This window comes from Colius striatus, chromosome Z (genome assembly GCF_028858725.1).
Source record: "Colius striatus isolate bColStr4 chromosome Z, bColStr4.1.hap1, whole genome shotgun sequence".
NCBI classification, from domain to species: Eukaryota; Metazoa; Chordata; class Aves; order Coliiformes; family Coliidae; genus Colius; species Colius striatus.
In genome coordinates, this window is record NC_084790.1 from 1,527,182 (window position 1) to 1,552,356 (window position 25,175).

A 25,175-nucleotide genomic window follows, 5' to 3' on the forward strand; every position below is an offset into this window, starting at 1 on the left:
CTTCCCCGACCCGCAGACCTCTCCATCTCACCCCACTTCGTGCCTGCTGCCCCCCTCCAGACCTCTGTGACCCCCCCACCCCGCGCATCCCCTCCCCGCGCCTGCCGCCCCCCCATGGCCGCCATGACGCCCCCTCGCCCGAGCCCCGCCCCCTCTGACCTCCCCCCCCGACCTCTCGCCGCCGTGCAAATCTCGCGAGACGCCGCGTGCTTTCACTAGTGTGTGTTGCACCAAACGAGCCGAGCCGGGCCGGGCCGGGCCCAGCGCCGCGGGGAGGGGGCGAGCAGCGGCCCCGGCACCCGCCCCCCCCCACCCCACCCCGCACCATCCCGCCTCGGACGGGTCCCCGGTAGCCCCGCGCCCTCCTTCCCCACGCGGCCCCAACTCGCTGCCTCGCACCTGCCGGGCGCCGCCGCCCCGCCGAGCGCTCCCTCGGGCCTTTTGTCCTGCCGCCGGGGCCTTGCGGGCGGCCGGCCGCCGGCCTACGCGCACCCCGGCCGCGCGAGGGTTTCTTACGCGAGGCCGGGGATCCGCGGCCTATCCGGCCCTCCACGCCCGCCCCGTCTCCTTCCCCGCCCCGGAGCCGGCGAGGGGAGAGCCCCCACCTTTCCACCGCCCCCCTCCCCTCCGCCCTTCTCCCCCGCGTGCAGCCCGGGTGCCCGCAGCGGCGGCGGCGCCTGGCTCACGACAGGCCGCGGAGCCGCCCTTGGCCTCCCCCCTCCCGCCCGTGCCGCCGCTGCCGCCGCCGCAGCAGGTTCCCTCCCTCCCCTTCTCCTCCTCCTCCTCCTCCTGCTCCTGCCCCCGGCGGCGGCGGGATCCGAGCGGTGCCCGGGGAGCGCTCGGCCCGGGCAGGAGGGGGACGGGAGCGGCGGGGCGGCGGCAGGAGCAGCAGCGCCAGGTGAGCAAGCCCCGGGGGCGGCGGGGTAACCGCGGGGACCCCCCCTCTCCGCCACCTCCTCCTCTCCGCTCCTTCGCCTCCCTGCCCGGCGCCGGGCCCGAGGCCGCTCTGGGGGGCGGCGAGGCCGAGGGTGGGACGGAGGGAGGTGGGTGGGGAGGCCGGGCCAACGACCCCGGGCCGCGAGCGAGGCGGCGGCAGTTACACGCTCTCCGCCGCCGGCCGCGGCGGGGCCGGGCCGGGGTCACGGCGGAAGGGCCCGCGGCCTGTGCCCCGAGGCGGCGGGAGCGAGGCCTGGGCCTCGGGTGGCCGTCTCGCCGGGCCACGGCGCGGCACCGCAGGCCCCGAGGCGCGGCCAGGCCCGGCCCGGCGGGCGGGGGGTAAGAACGGGGGGCGGAAGGCGGAGGTGGAGGGGGGGAACGCGGAGGCCTCGGGGCGGTGGGGAGAGGGGTGGGCACGGCCTGCGGAGCCCCGGGCCGGCAGTTGAGGCGGTGCTGCCCGCGGTGAGGGGAGGAGGAGGCAGGCCGAGGCGGTGCAGCAGCTGGCAGCGGGGCAAGGCTGCTCACTCACCGGCTGCTTTTCAAACGCGTGCCTCTGTTTCCCGAGTTGAAGGGGGGGGAAGAAAGGATGGGAGAGAGGTGCTGAAAATCACCCCGCTGCGGGGGCAGGGAGGGCAATGCCATCCCCTGCTGGGACGGACAGCGCGGGGGGGGGGTCCGGGGCAGTCCCCAGGCCCCGGGAGAGGTCGGGGAAGGCCCTGGGACTTGTGGCAGTGTCTTGCCCACATCAGCGGCTTGACGTGGGGATGCGATTCCCTGCCGGGTGGTCACCCTGTGCCCAGTAGTGCAGGAGAGACCTGGGAGCACTTGAACATGTTTGCCTTCATGGCTTGACTGTCATTTTCCTCGGTGCACAGATTTCCTGTTTCGAGAACTAGGCTGGCAGCTTTGTTATGGTTTAAAGCCCAGGGTAGAAATGGCCTTAATAACCACCACATCTAGTATGCTACTAGTTTTATTTGGAGTCTTGTTACCTGTTTAGAAGAAGAGTTGAAAAATACCCCCTGGATGGATTCACTTTGCCCCCTGGAACTTAGATCCTCAGCGTTTGGAGGAAACAGCAGGGACAAAATGGACAGTGCGTAAAAGGAACAATTGTATACTGCCTATTCTAGAGGGCACTTGCTGCCCTTCAAGAACTTTCCTCATTGCATATTCTCTTAATACAGCAAATCTTTATCGCCCTTCTCTCTCTCTGTGTGGTGGTTGATGGGTTTTTCTCCTCCACCTTTAGTCCAGAAAATGAAACTGGAACAGACATTTCTGGAAATGAACTTGATTGGTGCAGTTGGGAAGATGTGATTCACACTTATCAGCGTTGCAATTTGTCCCATTTTTTGGTTGTTGTTGTTTTTCAGTTCAAATTCTCCTTTTCCTGCTCTTTTTTTTTAACCTCTTTACGCTGCTTTTGAGGGGGATGTTTTTAACCCTCCCAGTGTTGACATCCCTTGTGTTGGATTGCCAAGCGAATACCCCTCCCCTAGAACAGAAGCACTTGTTAGGTTAAAGTTATCTGATGCTTTATCAATTAAAAGGTGTTCAATGAGCCTTATTGTCCTCTTATAATCCCTTTCTGTGCTGTTGGCAGTGAAACCTGGAGTTTGGTGAGATCTGGGGTTTCCAGGATTAGCCAAAAATCAAGTGATGGAGGTAAAATAATGTTGCTGCTTCTTTTCCTCTCCTAGTCATGAGCAGCACGAATGAAAAGCTTTGAAGCTTTTAGTCATACCACACTGATCCCATGGTGTTTCCCCCCCCCCCCCCTTCCTTCCTTTTAATAAAGCATCCAGTGGGAGAATGTGACATAATTGGTTTCTTGGATTTCCAGATCTTGAAATGGCTGGTACCACAGATAGAAGAGAAAACTCTCCAGTGGGGTTGTGGTTTAAATACAGAAACACGGTGGCAAAGTCATGTTGTTATTGCATGCCAGCGCTTTCTACATGGTTATGCTACACAACAGGCACTTTGGGAGTCTTGTCAGTGGCAGGGAATGGTCTATAGCTCTCAATCCTTCCTCTGCATCCCTTAATCTGAGTGGTGTTCTCTCACAGCAGCAGAAATGATGGAAGAATTGCATAGCCTGGATCCACGGAGGCAGGAACTACTGGAGGCCAGGTTCACTGGAGTTGGGGTTGCTAAGGTGAGTGTGAAATCCCTTTGGGAACAGGCATGGCTGCTTCTCCAGCCTTTCTTACACTTTGATTTCCATTTCTACATTGATGATCTTGCTTTGCCAGCAAGGTGGCTTGTACCAATAGGTTGTGTTTCCACCACCTGTTTCCTTGGAGTATGTTGAAGAGGAATGCAAATGGGATCTCTATGAGCAGATGCTTTACTACACAGAGGATTTTTAGGGTCCTAATGAAGTTCTTAGGCGTTGCTTCATCTGAAGGCAACTCGTACAGCCTCTCCCCCAAAAAACACCAACCCCCATGACAGCTTTGGAAGTGGGAATCTCATCTGTCTCTTTCCTTTCTCCCAAGTGTGACAACTGAATTTAGCTGCTTGTTTGACACGGTTTCATGTTGTTTGCTACAATGTGTAACCAGACTCCACTGAGGTATTTGTTCAGCTCGTTTGTGGGTGCAGTGTGTTAAAATGATGGAATTGGTCACATAGATCACACACTTGAGTATTTGAAGGTAAGCTTTCCTGTATCCTTGATCCACAACCTGCAGGTAAAATCCTCGAGTACAACTTCACAACTGCTCTGCAGCTGCTTTCCTTAAGGCACTTCAGTTGTTTGGTTGCTTCTCAGTTCAGCATGGAGCTGTTAGTTCTCCAGGTGTTGGTTGCTGGTGTTAATTTGATAGTCTCTCTTAAGCAATGAAACGATGACAGAACTCATCTTGAAAACAGGGCAGTGGTAAGGAGTTTACTTTCAAGGAAGACAACTGAATTTGGGACAGCATTAAAGCAGAGGGTAAAACAACCAGATGGTTTACAGAAACCTCTTTAGAATGATTTGGGAGAAGAAACTTTGTAGCTGCTCTTACGCCTTAGAAGAAATCAAAGGACATCAGAGCTCGAAAAGGGGCTTTTTCTTGAGTTCATTCTTTGCTTTCTGATCTGTACTTCAGTCAGGACTTGAAACGGGGTGAAGTCTTGGAAGGGAATGTGAGGAAGCGGAGTGGTTCAGCTCTGAGGTAGAGCAGTGAGGAAGATTCACACTAGAGGCTGTTACAGGGTAACAGTTTTGGTTCTTGAAGTAAGAACGTGATGGGTTTTGATCTTTTCCCTCCCTCTTTAAGCCTTTTTTCCTAATCTTAAGGCTTTTACTAGCATAAAAGTTTATATTTATGATCTTGGGACGCTTGTTTTATCCAATACTACAACTTTTGATGTACTTTTTCATCTTGTTTCTTACCTCTTCCCCTCCCCACCTACATCACTTGAACGTCTTTAGCTGTGCTAGCATAGATAACACCCAACAACTTTCCAGAACAGCTAAGATGCTGTCTTTGCTTTAAAACACTGCTAACATCCTCAATGCTCACAAAGAATGTTAGGAACTACTCAAATTTGAGAGGAATAACCTTTAAAAAGCACAGGAAAGCAAGTCTCGGTTACCTTTTCAATACATTTGGAGCAGAAGGTACATGCCCTTCGCTCTGCATGAGTCTAGGTTGAAAACTAATCCTTGTTCCTAAAGCATATGCAAGTGAAAAAGCCATTTCTGAGAGGTTTCATTTGGAGCAAAGCTGTTCTGTACCTGAGTTTTATTTGTGCCTGTTGTACAGTGTCTTTCTACTCAGCAGTGAACTGCTAAAAGTGCGTCTTTCACTTAAACCAGCATCGATTCGTTTCCTTGCATACTTGCTGATTTACAAGAGCTCGAAGCAACCATTGGTATGAATTAGCATGACTCTGTTGCAGCAAATCTTGGTTGCAATATTCATCTCAGCTACTACACTCCCTCCCAGGTTGGTGCTTCAAATTCCCTCCCTACCCTACCCAAGCCTCCGTCCATCATGCTCCGCACTGGCATTGGTAGGTCACTGTCTTCAAGGGAATAATACTGGGACTTCAAGGGAGTAATACTGGGAAAGCTGGGATACAGTTTTGTCTGATTCAACTAAGATTTGGGGTGTTGTGGGTTTTTTTAAGCTCTCTTAAAGCTATGTAGAGTAAATTAGTGCCATCTAGTGGGACTGGGATTGGCACGTCCTCCTGGGATAAGAAGGTATTTATTCTCTTGCTGTTTATTGCTTAAAAGGAAGAAATGTCATCTTAGATGCTCTCCTATTGGGTGAAGGCAGCAGGCAGTTGTAACTGAGCTTCCTGCCTGGCTCTATCACCGTTTGGTGAGCTTTCTTCCATGTTTAAAAAGACAGGATATATTTTGGACCTGCATACAACTAGTGCACTGGTTTACATCCGTAATACCGCTGCAGCTTTAGAGCTCACTTTTTCTCTCCACCTTTACAAGTGAAGCACCTGATTCTGAGAAATGAATGAGACTCAGCAGATCTAGAATCACTTTTTTAGGCTCCAAACTAGGGAGAAATAAAAGCTTCAAGCTGTCAGAGTCATGGGATTCTGGAAGAGCTTTCCAGTAACAGTAGTAGAGGACAGAAATCCTAAACTGTTTTGGAAACAGCTGTGAGCTGTCACCTCCTGTGGTAGCTGAAGGCACAACCCAATGACCGAGGTCATTTGCAGTCCCAAATGCCTCCAAATTCTGTTGCAAGGCCGTGATGAATTCTCCAATTTAGTAGCTGGAGAAGGTATTTCTCTAGAAGCTTGGAGTTAATACGTGGAATCAATCTATGAGCAAGGAATGTTTCTAGGTGACTGTTAGACTCGTGTGGTTCATCCAGGTCACTGGGTAGCTTCAAAAAGCCAGCGATGCTTTAGATATATCTTCTTGCCATATGGTGAAGTGCTATTCTTCCCCAAGTTCCCAAAGCAAGTCCTTGAATTAACAGCTGATTATCTGACACCTACCAGCATTCCTGCTTCTTTGGCTCCTGTTTGTGTTTACTTACCAGGGGAAATCTGAAGTGCATTCTCTCGAGGCCTTATTCTGACTGTTCACCTCAGACATCTTCCTTGGGTCAGTAGGTACAGGAGACAAAATGTAGTCTCTTTCTCAAGATAACATGCTGTAATTTTTGCCTGTTCTCATCTGTGTGCTGCCTTTTAAGACACCAGGCAGGATTTGTGTCATTTCCACAGCCTTTTCATGGGTAAGAGCTGGAATAGGTAATTGTGATGGGTGAAGCTGTAGTTGCACGTGGCTTAACCAAGGGAACACAGTCACAGCAGCACGTTTGTCTTCTACAGGTTTTGGTCTTTAAGAGATCCTCTGGCTCAACTAAAAAGGCTGAAATATGTCTAGATGAGAGTAAACTTCTCCACCATGACCAGTTTGGGTTTTACCCTTTCTCTGTCATTCTTGAGCAGTAACTGCCAGCTGTGTGCTCTACGTAGCAACACTCTGAGCAGCAAAGTTGCCAGGGAGTCACGGTGGAGAAGAATCAGGCCTTTCTTGGTGTTGCATAGTGCTGGTCCTTCCTAAAAGAACTAGGTAGTAAGAGTTTTGAAACTTGGAATGAGACTTATCAGCTACCACAGAATGTGTTGAGACACTTGACGGTTGTCTGTATGCAACGTTAACTTGTTTCAGACGTGTAGAGCCCACAAATAGATATCAGATCTTGATTCAGTACCTACCCCTGAACTTAGGCTTAGGGGCAATTTCATGATCTTTCTGTCCAGTTTGCTGTCAGTAAAAGAAAAGTGTTATTTCCTTCAACCTGAGAGAACCCTTTGAGGCATAATGGAAGCTTGAGTAAATCCTCCTGCAAATCTCCTTTGCCCACCTGATGCAGTAGAGGTTACATGTGAATGGCTGCCAGTAGATTAACTTCTCGTGGCAAAAAAGGACCTAGGTGATTTTGAGATTTCATCATTGGCTATCATACTGAGCTTTTCCAAAAGCCCAGTTAAGGAGCAGCCTGTAATTCTCAGACATCTGTGATGCTTGAAATAAGCTAAGAATATGTTCATTAAACCTGTCTTTACACAGTAACCCTGGACCCGAGTAACTGGAAGGTCATTCAACCATTTCACTTTGGTGTCAAGCCTGTGTGGAGTCAGCACTAACTTTTAGTGGAACTAAGGATTGACTTTCCCCCCCACACACAGTTCTTTGAGGTCTCTTGATTTGCTGCAGAATTGGGAAGAACTCAGGTTACCTTGGCTGGGGGTAATGAAGCGTGTCTCCTCCAGTTAGTTAGCAAGTGAATTTTGCAATGTCCACCTTGGAGGCTCTGGCTTAGAATTGTTAGAGCCTCCCTTTTATAGGAGCAGTTGAAGAGCACAAAATGGAGCCTGCCCAGTGGAAGAGTTGCACACGGGCCTGAGGGATCATTTTGGGGAGCTTGGAGAGGCTGAGGAAATGCACAAGCCACACGAAGCTGGAAGAAGAGCCTGAGTCAGGCTGGCTATAAGGAAGATCCAATGACAACTGTTACTGGGATAAGTTGTTTCTACTGAATCTTCAGCCATTGTAGCTTCAGTGGTGGCCTTTCCTAGGGCTTTTACAAAGAGAGAAATGACTAAGCAGCTTGTGTGAGTGGCCAGATTCTTGCCTTTGAGTAGGAGTCTTGAGAGCTCCCTTTACCTTTCCATCCACTTCTCACCGTGGAGGTTTTGTTGTGCATAGGTAGGTCAGAGACTCAGAAGCAGCAGTTGATAGGTGAATCACAAGGGAAAAGAACATGCCAACTTATGAGAGAGAGAAATTCCTTGTGGAGGAGGAAGTGTGTGCTGTTCTTGTGCTTGTCATTTGGGTAAACACTGTAGAAACGATTAACTGCTTTCAGATGACCACGTCTTGGGAAGTTTTGCTGAGCCCCCATCATCAGTTCTCTTGACAGGGTACAGTGGGTGAGTGGGCTGGAAGTGCTATCAGAGAAGTACAGTGTTATCCCAAAGTAGCCTCTGCTAGATGCCAGTGCAGATGACTTCTGGAACAAAATTCACAATCCCTTCCTGTGTAAACTACTGCGTGTTTATTATTCCCTCCTGCTACGTTGCCTCTGCTGACTTGGGGTTGATTTTATTCCCCCCCCTAAAATTCAGGTTTGTGTCTTTAATTCCTTTTGTGTCATGACCATTTCAAATGATGTGCTAAATTAAGGCCTGAACATTTATCCAATGGCAGTTGCTGAGTTAAATATAAACAGTCAGGAATGATAAAACATACATTTGAAGGGGTTTTTATTTATACCCACACTCCCTGCCTGTTAGTTGAAGGGGGAGATGCACAGATGTATGGTTTCTCATCTCCATTGTCTAAACCTGTTGCTATAAGCAGTTGATAAGGTGAGGTTATCTGTGATACTAAATAAATCTAGCTGTGGATGATCAGGGAAACTTGCCTTAAATACATGAGAAGAGGTGCAGCTGAGGACTAGGCTGTGTTCCTTAAACATCCTAGGTATTGCATCTTTATTGCTTCCAGCACAGCATGTTCCAGTGAAGAGTTTATGTTTCCATAGTCAGAATGCCTCAAAACAAGACTCTTTTTTGGGCCAACTTTGACATGAACAAGGCACTTCAGCTCCTTGCCTGTAAGATAGGGAGGAACAATGGAAGGCCCTCTAGAAGGTAACTGAGAGAAAGGAGAGCTCATGCAGTGGAAATGGCTCAAAACGTGTCTACACAGAACTAATTGTTCACAATGTCAATACACATGACAGTGACCTTGCTGGGTGCTTGTGGACAGCTGACAAACTGCTCTTTTCTGCTTCCATATCTGAGTAGTTGAGTTCCTTATTGCTCTACTGCTGTGTTGAGTTCAATGTCAGGATTTTATCAGTGTAGTTTGAAGAAGAAGTCTTCAGCTAAAGGAAAAAGAAAGTTGCTTGGGGATGGCTTCTTTTTTTGCTGTTCAAGAATCTGAGATCACAAGTGAGCTGCTTGGGTTTGCTTCCAACTGCCAGAGCTGTACATTTCCCAGGCAGAAGAGTCAGTACAGGTAGTTGTGGTGCTGGAAGATGGTTTTTTTATGCCCGGAGAGGATAAACTTGTATTTTTAGGGGGAGGGAAACAAACATCTCTTGGGCTTGTTTCTATTTCTAGGTGGCCTGATCAGTTTGTTTCTCTGAATGACCCTAGAATACAAATCCATTACTGAAACACTGGCCCTTCATCCCCTTTCAACCACAACCTTCCTGAAAAGCACAAAGGTGACATTTTGGGAGCAGCTGTTGCTGTCATTTGCTGTCCACGTGCAAAATGGAGACAGCAAGGTATCAGCAAGTGTGGGAACAACTTTCACTTTCATCTTGATGATAACAGAACTCCAGCCTGTCCATCTGAGGCCAGCAAACGTGAATTGAACAAGATGCTCCTGCACCTAAATCAAGTTGCTGGGGCGTCTGAGTTCATGAGAGGAAGGGTTTTAGAGGATGGTATCTGTGCAGTTCACAAACAAGCTTTCTACATGGGTGAAAAGATGCCACTTACCATTGCCACTTGCTGTAAGACACTCAGTTTCTTTGTCAGTGACAGTTTGATGTGCACATAGCTAAAGTTACCGTTGACATTCCTGTTAAGTCCTGTTGACCAAGAAATAAACCCCTGGAAGAGGAAGGAAACTTACTGCTTCGTTGAAAAAGCAGCTACTGCTGAAGAGATGAGGTAAAATATCTTTCTGGTGTTGAGCTATTTGTAATGGTATGGCTTAAAAGAGTATAAATCATCAGTTTCTCTTCAAGCAACTCCCTTTTCAAAAGGAATCTTAAAGGTGTAGCTTCTTGAGCTACTCAAATGGTTTGGTTTGTGTTTGTTGAAGCAACTAAACACATCCTTTTAGGAGAAACAAACTTGGTAGTTAACATGCACAGTGTAATACAGAAGGTAAAGAGAACTTTTACTGTCTGTGGGTGCCTGCTTGGAGATTGGGGTTTGTAACAGCTAGGTTATGTCACAGGTTTCATTTGATGGTGGTGTTTGTCTCATAAATGGGGAAAGGAGAACCTGCTGCCCTCAAAATTAATCTCCTGTGGGATACTTTTGTGATGTTAGGGCTTCTCCCCCACCCCTCCCATAAGTCTTCTGCTCAAGTGTATCATGAAAAGTGGTTTTGAGGGAAGATTGATTGGTGGGAAATGATGAGTGCAAGAATAAGAATGCTAAAATAGAATGAAGCTTGGGGAAAAGATGCTCCCCAAGTTATTAATGGAGAGGTGGCTTTCTCATGTCATTCTTCTCGTTCATACACCCCATCAGTAATCGTGGATCTTGTTTTTATACCTTTGTCAAATTTGTCTGCATTTCTTAAGTTAGATCTGTAGGAGGATACTTTTGTGTCAGAGCCTGAGGCTAAAACACAGTGACTTTGCATGATTCATAGAATCACAGAATGGTGGGGTTGGAAGGGAGCTTTAGAGCTCATCCAGTCCAACCCCCCTGCAGAAGCAGCTCCCACCTAGATCAGGTCACACAGGAACGTGTCCAGGTGGGTCCTGAAGCCCTCCAAGGAAGGAGCCTCCACACCCTCCCTGGGCAGCCTGGGCCAGGGCTCCCTCACCCCAACACTCAAACAGTTTGGCCTTGTGTTTAAATGGAGCTGTTTGTGTTCCAGCTTCATCCCATCAGCCCTTGTCCTCTCACTGGATACAACAGACAAAAAGTGCTGCCCCAACCTCCTGACACCCACCAGTGAGATCTTGGTCACTATGAATGAGCTCCCCCCTCAGTCTCCTCTTGTCCAGCCTGAGCAGCCCCAGGGCCCACAGCCTTTCCTCAGCAGGAACATGCTCCAGTGCCCTGAGCATCTTGCTGGCCCTGTGCTGGCCTCTCTGCAGCACTTCCCTGTCCCTCTGCAGCTGGGGAGCCCACAACTGGCCCCAGGACTCCAGATGAGGCCTCAGCACATGTGGCAGAGCAGAGCAAAGGGGAGCAGAAGCTCCCTGGCCCTGCTGCTGGATCCACACTCTGCTGGATGCCCCCAGGCTGCCATTGGCTTCTTGCCCACGAGCCCACGTTGCTGCTCATGGGCAGTTGATTCTCCCCCAGCAGTGCCAGGTCTGTCTCCTGGAGCTGCTCTCCAGCAGCTCACCCCCAGCCTGTGCTGCTGCAGGGGCTTATTCTGACTGGCCCCAGAACCCATCCCTGTGCAACTCCACTGGCCACAGGCCTCCAGCTCCATCCTGTGCCATTGATCACCCCCCTCTGGGCTCTGTCATTCAGCAGCTCTGCATCCACCTCACCTCCACTCATCCCAGCCACACTGCCTGAGCTTTCTCATGAGGGTGTTGTGGGAGACAGTGTCCAAAGCCTTGCTGAAGCCAAGGTAGATGGCATTCACTGCTCTCCCCTCATCCAGCCATCCAGTTATGCACTCATAGAAGGCATCAGGTTGGTCAGACAGGATTTCCCCTTGGTGAATCCATGTTGACTCCCCCGATAACCGCCTTTTCCTTCCTTCACTTCATTCATTTCCTTCATTCACTTTTCTTTCATTTTTAAAACCAGTTTTGATCACATTTTGATTTCAAAACTGCCTGGATACATCAGAAAAAAAGCAGATGTGTATCCAGGAGAGCCTCTGCAAAGATGCACACAGCCTCTTGTAGTTACCTGGATGCTATTAGGGTAAATCAGCCTCTTGAATTTCTACTTGAGCCTTGTAGGAGCAATTGCTTCTTTAATAGATCAGCCATGGATCCATAGAATAGCCTGGGAGGAGAAGTTGTCTCATGGGTGCCAGTTGTACTGCTGTTAACACAACTTTCACGTGTTTGTTTTACTTAGAGTTTAAAAAAAAGCCTAAAAACCACACATTTGAAGAAAAATGAGTGGTTCTGACAACATCTGATAGCAGTAATAGCTGCCTTGCCAGATGCCTCTGAATTCTTAGCCTGAGGTCAGGCAGATGCTTCCCTGAAGAGCTGAGCTCTGAACTAGTGCTGCTCAACTCATCAGAAGTTTTGTTTCTCAAACCAAAGACTTTTATGCATCCTTGCCTTGGCTGATTTGGGGATGTGGTTAAGTGGAGCAGCCAGTCTATGAATTGATACAGAAATACTGCAAAGGCTGAATCAGTGTACTGAGAAAAGGCCATCCAACTGGCTGTCCGACTTCCATCTCCACTCTAAACGACTAATGAAGTCTTTTTAGTGCCCCATCATGTGTTTTTCAGGTATTTGACTCATGTTGCTGCTGTAGCCACATGATTTAGAGCAGCTTAGTTAACCCAGAGATGCAATGTTTGCTAAGACATTACCTGCCTTGTATGGATGTTGTTTCTAACAAGTCTTTGCTTGTCCTTTTCACTAGGGTCCATTAAATAGTGAGTCTTCCAACCAGAGCTTGTGCAGCGTGGGTTCTCTGAGTGATAAAGAATTGGAGGTAAGCAGGCACAAACCCTTGTGATAGTTGAGTTTAAGGTGGACATGACTGAAGTATTTAGTCTGAATCTTGACCCTACAGCCTTTAGACCACGCTGTCAAACAGTCTTCCCCAACCCAAAGGGGACAGCGTTGGTAAAACTCAGCTTCTCAAATGGTTTTCATTGTGATTTGTTTGCTGCTCTTGGGTCCAGTTTGAACCCAAAACATTAAAAAGACAGAGTGGAAAAGTTTGTCTTGCCTGTCAAATCTGTGACTCTGCAGAAGTCTGTAGAGAGCAGAGCGACTGGAGGAATTGCTCTGTGGCAATGTGGGGTTGTGAAAGTCGATGCTTTGTCCCCGTTGAATCTCCCTGCTCTAGGATTAACTGTTTGAAAACACTTGCTAAAGCAGCAAAATGAATTGCAGGGTTACATTTTTCCCTTCAAATTCCATGTTAATGAAACAAACCCCTTCAGCTGCTTTTTCTTATGGGCCTAAAGAACTTTCCACGTGGTTTTCAGGTAAGTTTTGCATCAGGTTTCCCTCTGGTACGTGGCAGTATTGATATGAGGTGGCTGGTGAAGCTGAGCATTTTGAGAACACAATCTCTTTTAAACTCCATCCAAATGAGTTTAGTTAATAGTGGAAAAGTGACTCTTCATTCTTAACTTGGATGTTTTGACGAACCAACTGGAGAGAGGTTTAAGATGACCGAGCTGAGAGCTGATCTCACCAGATCTCCCCTTCCTCGCCTTTTCAGCCTTTAACAGATAATGTTGTGTGTGATTTTTTTTTTTGTTATGTAACTACTTGAATGGGAGAAAAACAACTTCAACTGAATCTCATTAATATGCCTGCAGCTCCATGGAGGCTGTAATGGAGCCTGTGGTGCTACAGTCACGCCAACGCTGTTCATGACTTCGTGATGCAGTGAGGAGGCTGTGGCACTGACTTTTACACATCCAGGAGCTGGCACAGCAAGTCTCTAGACAGTTAGGTAGTTCTCAGTCCCCCTCATTCTAAAAAGGACTTTACAGACACAACAGCCACCTTTTTGTCTTAACATCCCCTCCATCCTTTAGCCAAAACCATGACGTGTCAGTGACTGCCCAGCTGGTAAAATGGGACTGTAGATGTCCAGCATCCGCTGGGGACACAGCCAGGTTTAGATTCTGCCTGTGTCAGCTTTTACCTCCTTGAATGAAAAGGATAGATTGATTTCTCTGCTTCCTGTGTGCAAGTCTTTTGGCAGAGATCTTTAAACAGGGTACTTTGGACTTTGGTTTCCAAAGAGCATGAAACTCAGGTTTACCACAAACTTTCTGGCCATGGCTTTCCTTCCCTCAGAGTTTGTGCTTTGCACGCTGTGGTTTGCTTCCTTCTCTCAGCCTGTATTTTAGTGGTGGCTGAAGTGATTGTAAAGCAAATTATTTGAGACCCTTTGGGCTAAAAGATGTTTTGAAAATGACACTGGTGATAGAAATGAGGAGATGCCTTTTGTTCAGGAAACTGCTTATAGCAGAATGAGGTCACCCTTCCCTGTTGTGGTGAGGGAGCACTGGCAGGGGCTGCCCAGATGGGCTGTGGAGGCTCCTTGTCTGGAGCCATCCCAACCCCAGCTGGATGAGTCCCTGTGTGCCCTGCTCTAGGTGGTGCTGCTCTGGCAGGGGGGTTGCACTGGGTGAGCTTCCCAGCTCCCTTCCAGCCCTTGAGATTCTGTGATAGTGCTTGCTAATGTTTTCACCAGATTTGGCCACATAAGGGACCCTGGTGATGAGGGAAGCACTATGCCAGGGGCTCCTCCACTCTGCCTTCTCTAGGCTTCTTAGCCTTGTTCAGACAGCTAGGCATGATGCTTTTGAAGCCTTTAGGACTCCCACCTGTGTGCTGTGTTGGGCCTGTGGTTAAATATATCACTGTCCACTGATAAGTTGCCTCTCAGTTCTCTTGATTGCTCACAGAAATGGCAGATGCAACTGCCCCTTGATTTAGTGAGAGCAGATGAGGAGCAAACCAAAGCCCAGGTGAACTGCTGCATCTGTGGCAGCTTTCCCTTGGGGATCTCTGCCTTGTTTTGTGTAAGGTTGCAGTCATGCACCAGTGGACAAGATACAGATCTTGTAGCCATCTGCAAAAGGCTTTGGGAAGAAGCATGAGCTGCAGACAAGATGAATTGTCCTGATTAACTCTGAGTAGCCAGTGAACTGCCATCTGAATGTCTGTACTCAAACCTCTCATCCTTACTTCTCCTGTACCAATACCCTGATGGTGCTGAAACACTTCACACCGGTTTTTACTAGTGTCTGAACTTGTGCTGACCACATGAGGTAACTAGGCAGTAGAAACTGGCTTACTGCAGCTCAAATAGAAGGAGAAAAAGCCTAATTAACCTCATTACTAACCACATTCTCTCCCTTCTGCAGTACATATGTCAGAAAGCAGCAGTTATTTCTTTAAGCACCAGCAGTAGTAACAAAGAATGGCAGCAGAGAAGTGAACTAGCCCCTGGGGATGGGGAACAGAGATGATTGCGTTTTGCCTTTCTCTTTTTTTGTTCTTGAAATCTTGGAATAACTGCAGAAATGTTAATTTTGAAGTATTGTTTAACAGACTCCTGAGAAAAAGCAGAATGACCAGAGGAATAGAAAAAGGAAAGCAGAAGCATATGAGACCAGTCAAGGTAATTCATGCTCCTGGTTCTTCACACTCAGTGTCCTAGGAAACTAATGGCTCTCCTCGGGGTGTGTCAGGCAGCTTGTTATAAACTACTCCACTAGCTCTCTTCTGGGAGCCCTGTTACCCTCATTGGCAAAAGAATACTCTGTGTTCAGCTTATTCACACTGAAGTATTGCATTTTTTAGAGGATTTAATGCCCAAAGGCTTAATGTGGCTTCTCTCAAGTGTTGTTTTGGTCCTGCGTCACACAAAATACAAGCTGTACTCCCTCCCTTGCCTTTTGAGATGTGTGTGTGTGTGTGTCTGCCTCCTTAGAGCAAGTTCTCACTCTAAGAAATGAAGAACAAACTGTGCTTTAAGTAGAAGGCACGCAGTACTATCTCATAGTACTGAGAAAAACCCAGTGTGTTCAAATCCAAGTGAAGGGTTTGTAGTAAATGGGCATAGGGGCACATTTCTGTTTCTTTTTCTTCTTCACCACGAGGGTTGTGTTGACAGAAGTGCTTTGATAATATTATAATAAGAGAAAAGGGCTAAGTTTTAATGAGGTGGTATTAAGCCACCACTAATTATCTCTCTAAGTCTCACAAGAATGCTTGTGTGAGATCTTAATATACAGTCATTTACTTGAAGGCTGGGGAGTAAAAGTGCGCTCTGCTCTGTCCTTATCTTGAAGGGAATTTTACACAACCTGTGCAACAGTCAACAACATTTAGTGTTTTCTAAGTACTGGAGCAAGTGCAAGTGTTGGTTTGATTGCATTTGACATGTTTGGAATTGAGAGTTAATTGAATTGTCAATGGTAAAACCTCCCAACAACAGCACTAGAGCTGTGCCCCTGGGGCGGTCTTTTGTTGTGCACAAGCTTTTTGTTGTGATAGGTGTTGCACCTTTCTGCAGGGGAATGAGTGTCCAAATATAGGAGGAGGGTTTTTTTCAGAATGGTCTGATAATGTCTGGAGTTCAAACCATCATTTTCACCTTTTCCTCTTCTCTTTTTAGGAAAAGGCACTCCTAGAGGACATAAAATTAGTGATTATTTTGAGGTAAGGATGTCTGCATGTACATTGACAGTTGGGCACAGAGGAACCTGCTGAGGGTCACCAAGGGCAAGGGCAGAGTCCTGCAGCTGGGGAGGAACAAGCCCCTGCAGCAGCACAGGCTGGGGGTGAGCTGCTGGAGAGCAGCTCCAGGAGACAGACCTGGCACTGCTGGGGGAGAATCAACTGCCCATGAGCAGCAACGTGGGCTCGTGGGCAAGGAGCCAATGGCAGCCTGGGGGCATCCAGCAGAGTGTGGATCCAGCAGCAGGGCCAGGGAGCTTCTGCTCCCCTTTGCTCTGCTCTGCCACATGTGCTGAGGCCTCATCTGGAGTCCTGGGGCCAGTTGTGGGCTCCCCAGCTGCAGAGGGACAGGGAAGTGCTGCAGAGAGGCCAGCACAGGGCCAGCAAGATGCTCAGGGCACTGGAGCATGTTCCTGCTGAGGAAAGGCTGTGGGCCCTGGGGCTGCTCAGCCTGGACAAGAGGAGACTGAGGGGGGAGCTCATTCCTAGTGACCAAGATCTCACTGGTGGGTGTCAGGAGGTTGGGGCAGCACTATTTTCTATGGTATCTGACAACAGGACAAAAAACTGTTTGAGTGTTGGGGTGAGGGAGCCCTGGCCCAGGCTGCCCAGGGAGGGTGTGGAGGCTCCTTCCTTGGAGCTCTTCAAGCCCCACCTGGACACGTTCCTGTGCTCCCTGATCTAGGTGGGAGCTGCTTCTGCAGGGGGGTTGGACTGGATGAGCTCTAAAGCTCCCTTCCAACCCCCCCACTATGATCAGAGCTTGATTTCTGTTCGAATCTGCATCTCAGATGAAGATATCTGCTAGAGCCCAAACTTATTTTCTAAGTGTGGTGCAGAATATGAAGTTCTGTACCAACTACACCAGTTACCCAACTGCTTCAACAGTGACTGACACAGATGCTGCTGTGGAGGTGCACGTTTCTCAGCACTCCTATGGCACCCAGACGTGTCTCCTCACGCAGAATGGGCTTCCTAATTCTATCCAGTAAATCACTGGTCTCTATCCAAATGTGAAGGTTTATATCTTTTTGTGTTAGAAGGAAAAGTGTCCTCAGTGGGCATAGATGTGCCTGAAGAGCTACTTTTGCTCTAGTTGTTGCAAGCAGTGCACGAAACATGGAGGTTTTCCCCTTGGTTTGTTTAAAGGAGTCCCTAGGGACTCTAAGACTTACTTTTAAAACTAATATGACCACCTCTGTGTTAAATTTGGTTAAATCTAATATCTCTATGATGTTACTGATGATCAAATGTGTTCCTTTTGATCAGTTTGCTGGGGGAAGTGGCCCAGGAACCAGTCCAGGTAGAAGCGTTCCGCCCGTCGCCAGATCCTCACCGCAGCATTCGTTATCCAACCCCTTGCCGGTAAGTGCTCTCCCTGGGGACACAGCTGGTGGCATGGCATTCATTTAGACTGGTGACCCTGCTTCAGACAGGTAACAAAAGGTTCTGAAGAGGGAAAGAAGTGTCTCCTGATGAGCAGTTTGCCACTTTCTCTCTTCAGGAATTTGGGGTTTAAATCTGAACGTGGGTTCTGGCAGCACAGCCAGATGTTCAGGACCCTGTAACAGCGTCCAGTTGGAACTGATGTAAATATCTGAGCTTAAAGCATGCAAGGTGAATGTTTTTAGCATGTTTTGTGGTTACAGATAGGTTACTGCCCTTAACAAAAGGTGGAACTGCCCTATGAGTCCTATTTCACTCCAGTTACACGAGCTCCATTGAGCTGTAGGAGTATGTTGTATTCCACTGTAGCTCATGAACTCTTCCATTGACTTAGGAGGGTGCTGTGGTTGTGCAGCACCAGCACAGTGATATTCCCACCTTGGTTTGGACCCTTTGGGCACACTGAAAAAGGTTCATACCACAATGATACTAGAAGGACTTTCACTTCTGTTTCCATGCATGTGACTTGTAAGGAGCCTTAGCAGAGAAAGCTTGCAGAGAAAGCTCTCTTAGCTTGTAGAGAAATGTATATACATGCACATCTGTTGCTATTTAGGGGGTGTTTTTTTGTTATGTAATCCCTGCTGTCAGAGGATTTCTGCAAGGTCTGAATGGGAATAAATAACCAGTATTTTTAAGCCATTTTAGCACAGAGCAGCTGAAGAAATGACTTTCAACCAGCAAAGCAATATTCAGGTGCTCTGGTGCCCCTCGTTTTCACCATTGCCTGAGCCCCTCTTAATAAGTTGTTGTGTGTCAAAAAAGTACACAGAGCATTGTAAGAAAGGTTGGTATTCCAAAACCCAAGTGCAAAGTCTTTAGTGACAGCATTACCCTTGCACAGTTTGTGAGTGTGGACTGAGCTAAATCCCAACACTGAACCCTCGCCCTGCTCGGAATCCAACGTGGTGTTGGTTTTCAGCAGCTCTGTCATGCTGCTTGAAGGGAGAGCTTCACATATGCTTCTAGATACCTTTTTGATGTTTATTAAAATGAATATGCACTTTGTTAATTGAATGACCTTTCCTCCTGGCTTCTGTTAGTTCACTGCTAACATCCCTTTAAAAAGAAGGGAAGGAAAGAAACACCATCCCTGACTCTTGCACATCTGTGAGGTATCAGAGACAGCTCTTCCAGCAGAGGTACCCTGCAGGTGTTTAGAATGGGATGAGTGGGATCCCTCCTTTTAGTTTTCTTCTTCTGCACTTGTATATATTGAGTAGATAAAAGTTTGAAGAGAGGATTTCTCATGTAGTGAGTACTGATGTTACAGTTAGTTTCAGCTAGACTGGTTTGTCATTCTTACACAGGTGCACTTTGTGTTTCTTATCTTCTATTCCTTCCTCTTGCAGCTAAAGCTAGAATGTTTTCTTTTTCAGAAGCAGATAGTATGTACACTTGCAAAATCTATCCTCTTCTTTAACTCTGAGCATCAATGGTTTGAGCTAAGCCCCTCCAAGTGAGTGAAAATTGGAGAAGATTGAGTATCTTACTCATCACAAGTGTCAGCCTGGTCTAAGGAAAGAGCAAGGTGATCAAGTGTCTTTCACAATGGGACCAAGCTCCTCCAAAGCTCTGAGTTAATCTGCAGTGTACTGGGAAATAACTCTGCAATCAGGACTTGTAGAGGAATTGTAATTGCTTCAGGATGTTACTTCTTGTCTTCAAACCTCTTGACTGCTTTGAATTGCCTTGTTTCTCCTTTGATCACAGGAACGATCTGCAGGTCTTCAGGCTCTTGCAAGGTCTCTCTCATATCCAAGCATTCTTTTGGGGAAGAAAGCACACTCTTGACATTTGTCATGGTAGCCAGAAAATACATTTCAGGCTGCAATTTAGGCTTTTAAGAACAAATACTGAAGTCTGACCTGACTTTCTGTGTGGTGTGTGCCTGTCCCGGAGTTACAGCTTGGAAGGACTTTGATTATTACCCAGACTGCCAAGTTTTAGCAGTGATGGGCTGGCTTTTAAAGCAAAGGCAATGAGATTCTGAGTGCTGTAATCAGTGGAGCTCAGATGATTCTGGTTCTTATTGAACACAGTTCCTGTATCAGAGTCAGAGAAACGAACGTAGTGCAGGAGAAAGGAGGTGGCCTTGGGGAGATGTAATGCACCTTTAAAAGAGCTGGGAAATGCAGGAGTTGATCTGGCAAGAGATTGGTCAGAAATGAGCTTACCATGACATCTGGGTCCCTAGACATGGTCAACTTGCTGACATTTAGCAGTTGTGCCTCAGTTTTATATCACTGTATGGTGACATTGGCTCTGGTCAGTGCGTTGACCAAAACTGCAACTTGCAAAGATGTTCAGACCTACAGCCTAAAATCTGCCCCCACTACCTCTGAAACAAGTGGATTTACAAAGCCAGAGGACTGTGTTAACTGCCAAGGGATCCTGTCCTGTGTCTTCATTTGTGTTACTCGCTTTTGAATTGTTGACTTCATCTCCTTGTTGATGTCTGCCATTGGAAGGATGGCTTCGGGAGCCCCGTTTGAGCTCAGCCCCTCACCGTGCTGCCTGCCCATGCCTGAGCTGCTGCTTCACTGACAACACTTTTGGCAGAGTCAGAGAAATGCTTTTTAATGATTCTTTGTAAATAAGAAGGGGGAAAAAAAGAGGGAGACAAGTAGTTGATTGACTTTTCTTTGACTGTGTTACAGCGGCGAGTGGAGCAGCCGCTCTATGGGGTAGACGGCAGCGCAGCAAAGGAACCGCAGGAGGAACATTCTGCTCTGCCAACGCTGATGTCTGTGATGCTGGCGAAACAGAGGCTAGAGAATGAGCAGCTGGCACAGAGGGGAGGTGGCCTCTGTTTTACTTTTGTCTCGGTGAGCAGCTGGGCAAAGATTGGAAATGCTTAAGGGATGGTTTCTAGTTGAAGGGCTGGGGAATTGGGAAGCTTTTTGTGCTCTCAAAGGCAGTAGAGCCTTTGGGTTTTTGATGACCATCTTCTGGTAAGTTCCAGCTTGTGAAGAGTTCTAGGTCCCAGGCTTTGCTTGTTGAATAAAATTATGTGTGTAGGTGAAAAGAATAGCATCTGAGAGGCTGAGCTGCTAGATGCAACCAAACAAAAGGATGGAGTATAGTCTTGCTGTGAGGAAGCGTTTGTTTTGGCTTTGCTTAATCTCAGTTGACATGAAATCTATTAGGCTTAAAAGCTTTTTCTTTCAACAGGTTGGGCCAGGCTTCTTTAAAGAAACTGACTCTCTTGTTTTTACTGAACTAAACCTCTAGAGCTTTTTCTTAAACCTTAACATGATAAATATGGTACCCAGGCCAGGCTGCACCTCCCGTGTCAAGATAAGTGTGTCTGCATGGGCACTAGTGATCATGCTGAGGAGCATATAACAATACACTAACTTTCTTTTACAGGCCCAGCAAGGCAGCCCATCTTCTACTGGATCAGGGAACACTGAGCATTCCTGCACTTCCCAAAAACAGATTTCCATCCAGCACAAACAGTCACAGGTATAGCTCACTAGATGCTACATCTTATGGATGTGAGGTTGAAGCTTGATGCCAGAGGGTCCAACTTGTAGGAAATATATTGCTAGGTAAAAGAGACAGTAGTCCTAACTCAGTCTGTAACTGCTGATTGAAGTGGATCACTCCAAACTTGGTTCCTTATCCCATAAAAGATGCTTTCAGCTGCTGCTACTGGAGTTTGCCCAGTCTGTTCCTGAGGCTTTCCTGTGTCAGTGCTGTGGGCAGTTCAGCTGCACGTAAAATATGCTCAGGAGAGGAGCACCTTTGGCTCTACCTCTTTCAGTTCTGTTGCATCAGGAGTGTTCTTCCTCTCTTTCTCTAAGTGAAGACATGAAGGAAAACTGGGTGATAGTTTTGAATGCCTCTATTAAAGTGCTTGGTCATGGAGTCAGTCCACACTACTTGCAGTACAAATGTCCCCAGTCTAGCTGGGAGCTCTTTGACCTCTGCAGCTTACACCCATGGAATAGTTTGTCCTGTCAAGGTGTGTTCCTGATAGTGCCTCTCAGCAACTGCACTGACCTGAAGTCAAGAAGAGGAGTAGCTCTTTTTACTGTCCTGCTGTCTCTTTGGTGCCTTTAATTGTTAAGGTTCTTGTGGCTTTGTGGAGAGATTTACATTTAGCTCTGTCATCTTCTGTTGCTCATAAGGATGTTCAGCTTTACCTGCCATGCACTTTGCTTATTTCTTCTCCAAGCCTGCTTTTAATCTTCTTCAGATTTCCATCTCTGATGCCCCTGTGACTTACCCTTCCCTTTGGTGACTCTTCAACACTTTTGGGCCAATCGTTTTCTCACATCAGTCTCTGTCAGGGATGATTTAATTGCTGGGAGAAGTTCATTCTCCCTTTCCCCAGCAGGTGGTATAAGTTCTTTGTGCCTTGAGAGCAGCAGTTGTACCTCTGGGGATGCTCACTAGCTCAAGTCTGAGTTCTGCTGTGTGACTAGCATCCCATTTGTTTGTGTTATTAAAATGCTGGTCTTGTGAAGATCCCTGTTTCTTGTTTAGTGCATGGAGAATTCTTGGATCATTATGATGCCATAACTCAAGAACCTGCCAGAGATACCTTTGAGTCTCTGCTATCCCAACACCCACACTTAAGATAGTGGATCCCATCTGAACTGAGCAAAATGGTTTTATTCTCTCCTGTGCTTAATCCAGGAAGAGGCTTGGCTGAATGATGAGAGGATGTGTGTACCTTCTTGTCTGTCCCTTCCAAACCTGTGTGGAGTTTAAATAAGTAAATCAGCCCTTGGTGATTTCCAGTTTTAATCACTTTTGGCAAATGACAAAAGCAAGTTGACATGAGCATGACATTCTTTGCCTTTTCAGTCAGTGCTAGGGCCCTCCAAGAGCTCTGAGACAAGGTGAGTTGTGATGAAGCCATGGGTAAGAACGTGCCTCCTGAAACGTGGCTTCACCTGAGCCAGTGCAAGCGTCTGCATTTGGCAAAGGAACTTAACTAAAGCACATCTCCTGCTGCTTGTCTGAGTGGATGTAACTTTGGCTTTCAACAGACAGCCTGCTCCTTGCTCAGTGACAAAACCTTGTCACACATGCTTCCTCCAGGCTGCTGGGAAGCATAGACCAAGTTAGGCAGAAGGAAGGTGACCTGCCCAAGCCCTTCGCTTTGTCTTTTGGGATTTAGGCTCATCTTGCTTGATGTTCAATGCTGGCAGGTGTCCTTTTTCACCTTTTCCCATACTGGGCATACATGGGGAAGCAACAGTCAGCCAGGTTTGTCTCTTACTTCGTGGTGTTAGCTTCCAGGCAAGCCTGAGATGTGGAGAACAGTTATGTCCCAAGTCCCAGAGCCAGCATAGTTGCTTGCCAGCAAGCTGCAGATGTAGTCAGAGAGAGATTCACTTGGGTGGTTTAGATACTGTGTTGATGTACATACTGATTCCTTCCCCACCTATTAATGAGACTGATGAGCTGGAAATATTCCTACTGCTAGAGAATAGATTATATGTCTGCTGTCTTCTGTTCCTGGGTGTAACTCACATCATTGCTGAAGGTATTTGAGATAAGCTGCACCCCACAAAACTTTCCAACTAGGTTTCACTGGAGAACTAGATAACTCTTGTCCGTAGTGATCACTAATACATCAGTTTGTCAGAAACTAAAGCTTGTGCCTAATATTCCTGCTGGCAATCTCGTAGGTGAAAATGAGGAGCTGTGTTTTCTGTCAAGACCACCTTAAAAACCCCCCAGAGACTGACCTTTGTGTGGCAGGTGGTTCTGTCCGTGAAAGAGCTCATAGCTTTGACAGTTCAGCTGAGAGTTGGGCTTTGTTTGGGGGAGGTTTATGAGTCTTTTTCTTATACAAGCTATTGATGCACTGTAGGAAAGGACAACAATGTTAGAGCCCACCAAGGAGTGGACAGAACTCAACTATATCAAACCAGACTTTGCAGGACACTGAGGATATTGCAGCCCTTTAAAACACATCCCTAGTTTGTGTTCTCCAGAGCAGCTTGACTGATAACCTACCATGCAATAAGAAGAATGGAGAAAGTTCTTCCCCTGACTGCTAAGCTGCACGGAATGAGTCCTTCTAGAACCTCACTGTTCAGACCAGAGCAGGGTCACACTGTGATGTTACATGCTGACTATCTGAAATCTCATCTGTTTTTCTTCAGTGTGGTTTATGGTGATTTCATTTTTTTGTCCCTTACAGTCTGACCTCACAATGGAAAAAATATCTGCACTAGAAAACAGTAAGAACTCTGACTTGGAGAAGAAGGAGGGAAGGATAGATGATTTATTAAGAGTAAGTATTTCAAGTGGGACACTCCTCTAAGCTGCTATTTCAAGATACTTAGAATGCATGTGGCAGCCAGGCTTTTCTGTTGTATACTGTTTGGAAAACTAACACTTGCAAGGTAAAGCAAATGCAGTCAATAATTAGCTTAAATATGTTCTGTTTGGACCTGCTTGAATCCACAAGCAGTGTAACTGTGAGTGTGGCCTGTGGCCAGTGGAGTTGCACAGGGATGGGTTCTGGGGCCAGTCTTGCTCAACATCTTCATCATTGACCTGGGTGAGGGCACAGAGGGACCCTCAGCAAGTGCCCTGCTGGCACCAAACTGGGAGCACTGGCTGATTGCCCAGAGGCTGTGCTGCCAGGCAGCCAGATCTCAACCAGCTGCAGAGTTGGGCACAGAGGAACCTGCTGAGGGTCACCAAGGGCAAGGGCAGAGTCCTGCAGCTGGGGAGGAACAAGCCCCTGCAGCAGCACAGGCTGGGGGTGAGCTGCTGGAGAGCAGCTCCAGGAGACAGAGCTGGCACTGCTGGGGGAGAATCAACTGCCCAAGAGCAGCAACGTGGGCTCGTGGGCAAGAAGCCCACTAGGTGGGAGCTGCTTCTGCATGGAGGTTGGACTGGATGAGCTCTAAAGCTCCCTTCCAACACCCACAATCTGCTGTGTGGCTTTACAGTGCAGAGTTATTGTAGCTCAGGTGTTTGTGTTCTCATCACCTTGTTGGCCTTTGTGTATGTGTGTTCCTACTGAACCTGACATGTTCCTCTACCAAATTTTTCCCCTCTTGTAAGTACTGAGGAGCTACCTCTGTGTTTTGCCCCTCAGTAGACTGGGAAGCTGTATTCTGAAGTGCTCATTCATGAGAGTCAGTGACACATACAGAGATGAGGAGAACATCTTTTGGACAGCCTGAAAGAAGAAAGCTTCTCTTAACTCATTAGTATTCTCCAGTATAAGAGAAGTACCTTCACAATCAAGGGGACTTGGAATTGATTTCACTTTCATCAGCCAGAGAGGCATCACTCACAATGTGTTGGAAAGGATTAGGAAACACATTAAAGGGAAAAGAGGGAGGGTTCTGTGTGTGTGTCTGGTCTCAGCCACCTAAAAGGGCTTGTAGAGACATGCAGAGGCACTGTGGGTTTGCAGAACACAATCCATGGACCAGGAAATAGATCTTTTTGTCAGTGTTTAGTTTAATCAGAAGCCAGACTTGGTTGAAATGGAGGGGGATGGTTCAACTGAACTTCTCAGTGCCAATGATTCCATGTGAAATCCTGCTGGATGCTGTGGTGGTGGTAGAAACAGCAGCTGTTGCTGGGAGCAGTCAGTTGTAGCACTGGTGATGGATGATAACTCCAATAAGCATTTAATTGAAAGTGCAAAGGGAATTATCCCCATCCTTTTCCTCTCCCAGTCTTATTGCTGAAGAG

The 25,175-nt window shown here is 47.5% G+C and overlaps 1 protein-coding gene across 6 annotated transcripts in view; it reads left to right on the plus strand.

The window, feature by feature from the left end:
• Positions 1 to 272: 272 nt before the first annotated feature.
• Positions 273 to 25,175, plus strand: part of LOC104562374 (serine/threonine-protein kinase tousled-like 2) — a 46,928-nt gene continuing 22,025 nt past the window's right edge. Inside the window, exons 1-10 of one of the 6 annotated variants that reach the window (XM_062017402.1) lie at positions 387 to 898; positions 2,543 to 2,604; positions 3,009 to 3,097; positions 12,253 to 12,324; positions 14,916 to 14,985; positions 15,985 to 16,028; positions 17,316 to 17,411; positions 20,153 to 20,320; positions 20,865 to 20,960; positions 23,659 to 23,751. In XM_062017402.1, the coding sequence (XP_061873386.1) occupies positions 3,017 to 3,097; positions 12,253 to 12,324; positions 14,916 to 14,985; positions 15,985 to 16,028; positions 17,316 to 17,411; positions 20,153 to 20,320; positions 20,865 to 20,960; positions 23,659 to 23,751 (720 nt within the window). In that variant the 5' untranslated portion in view covers positions 387 to 898; positions 2,543 to 2,604; positions 3,009 to 3,016. Of the gene's footprint in view, positions 899 to 1,220; positions 1,276 to 2,542; positions 2,605 to 3,008; positions 3,098 to 12,252; positions 12,325 to 14,915; positions 14,986 to 15,984; positions 16,029 to 17,315; positions 17,412 to 20,152; positions 20,321 to 20,864; positions 20,961 to 23,658; positions 23,752 to 25,175 lie in introns of those variants that run through there. The other 5 variants (XM_062017400.1, XM_062017401.1, XM_062017403.1 and 2 more) reach the window with 5 other exon arrangements.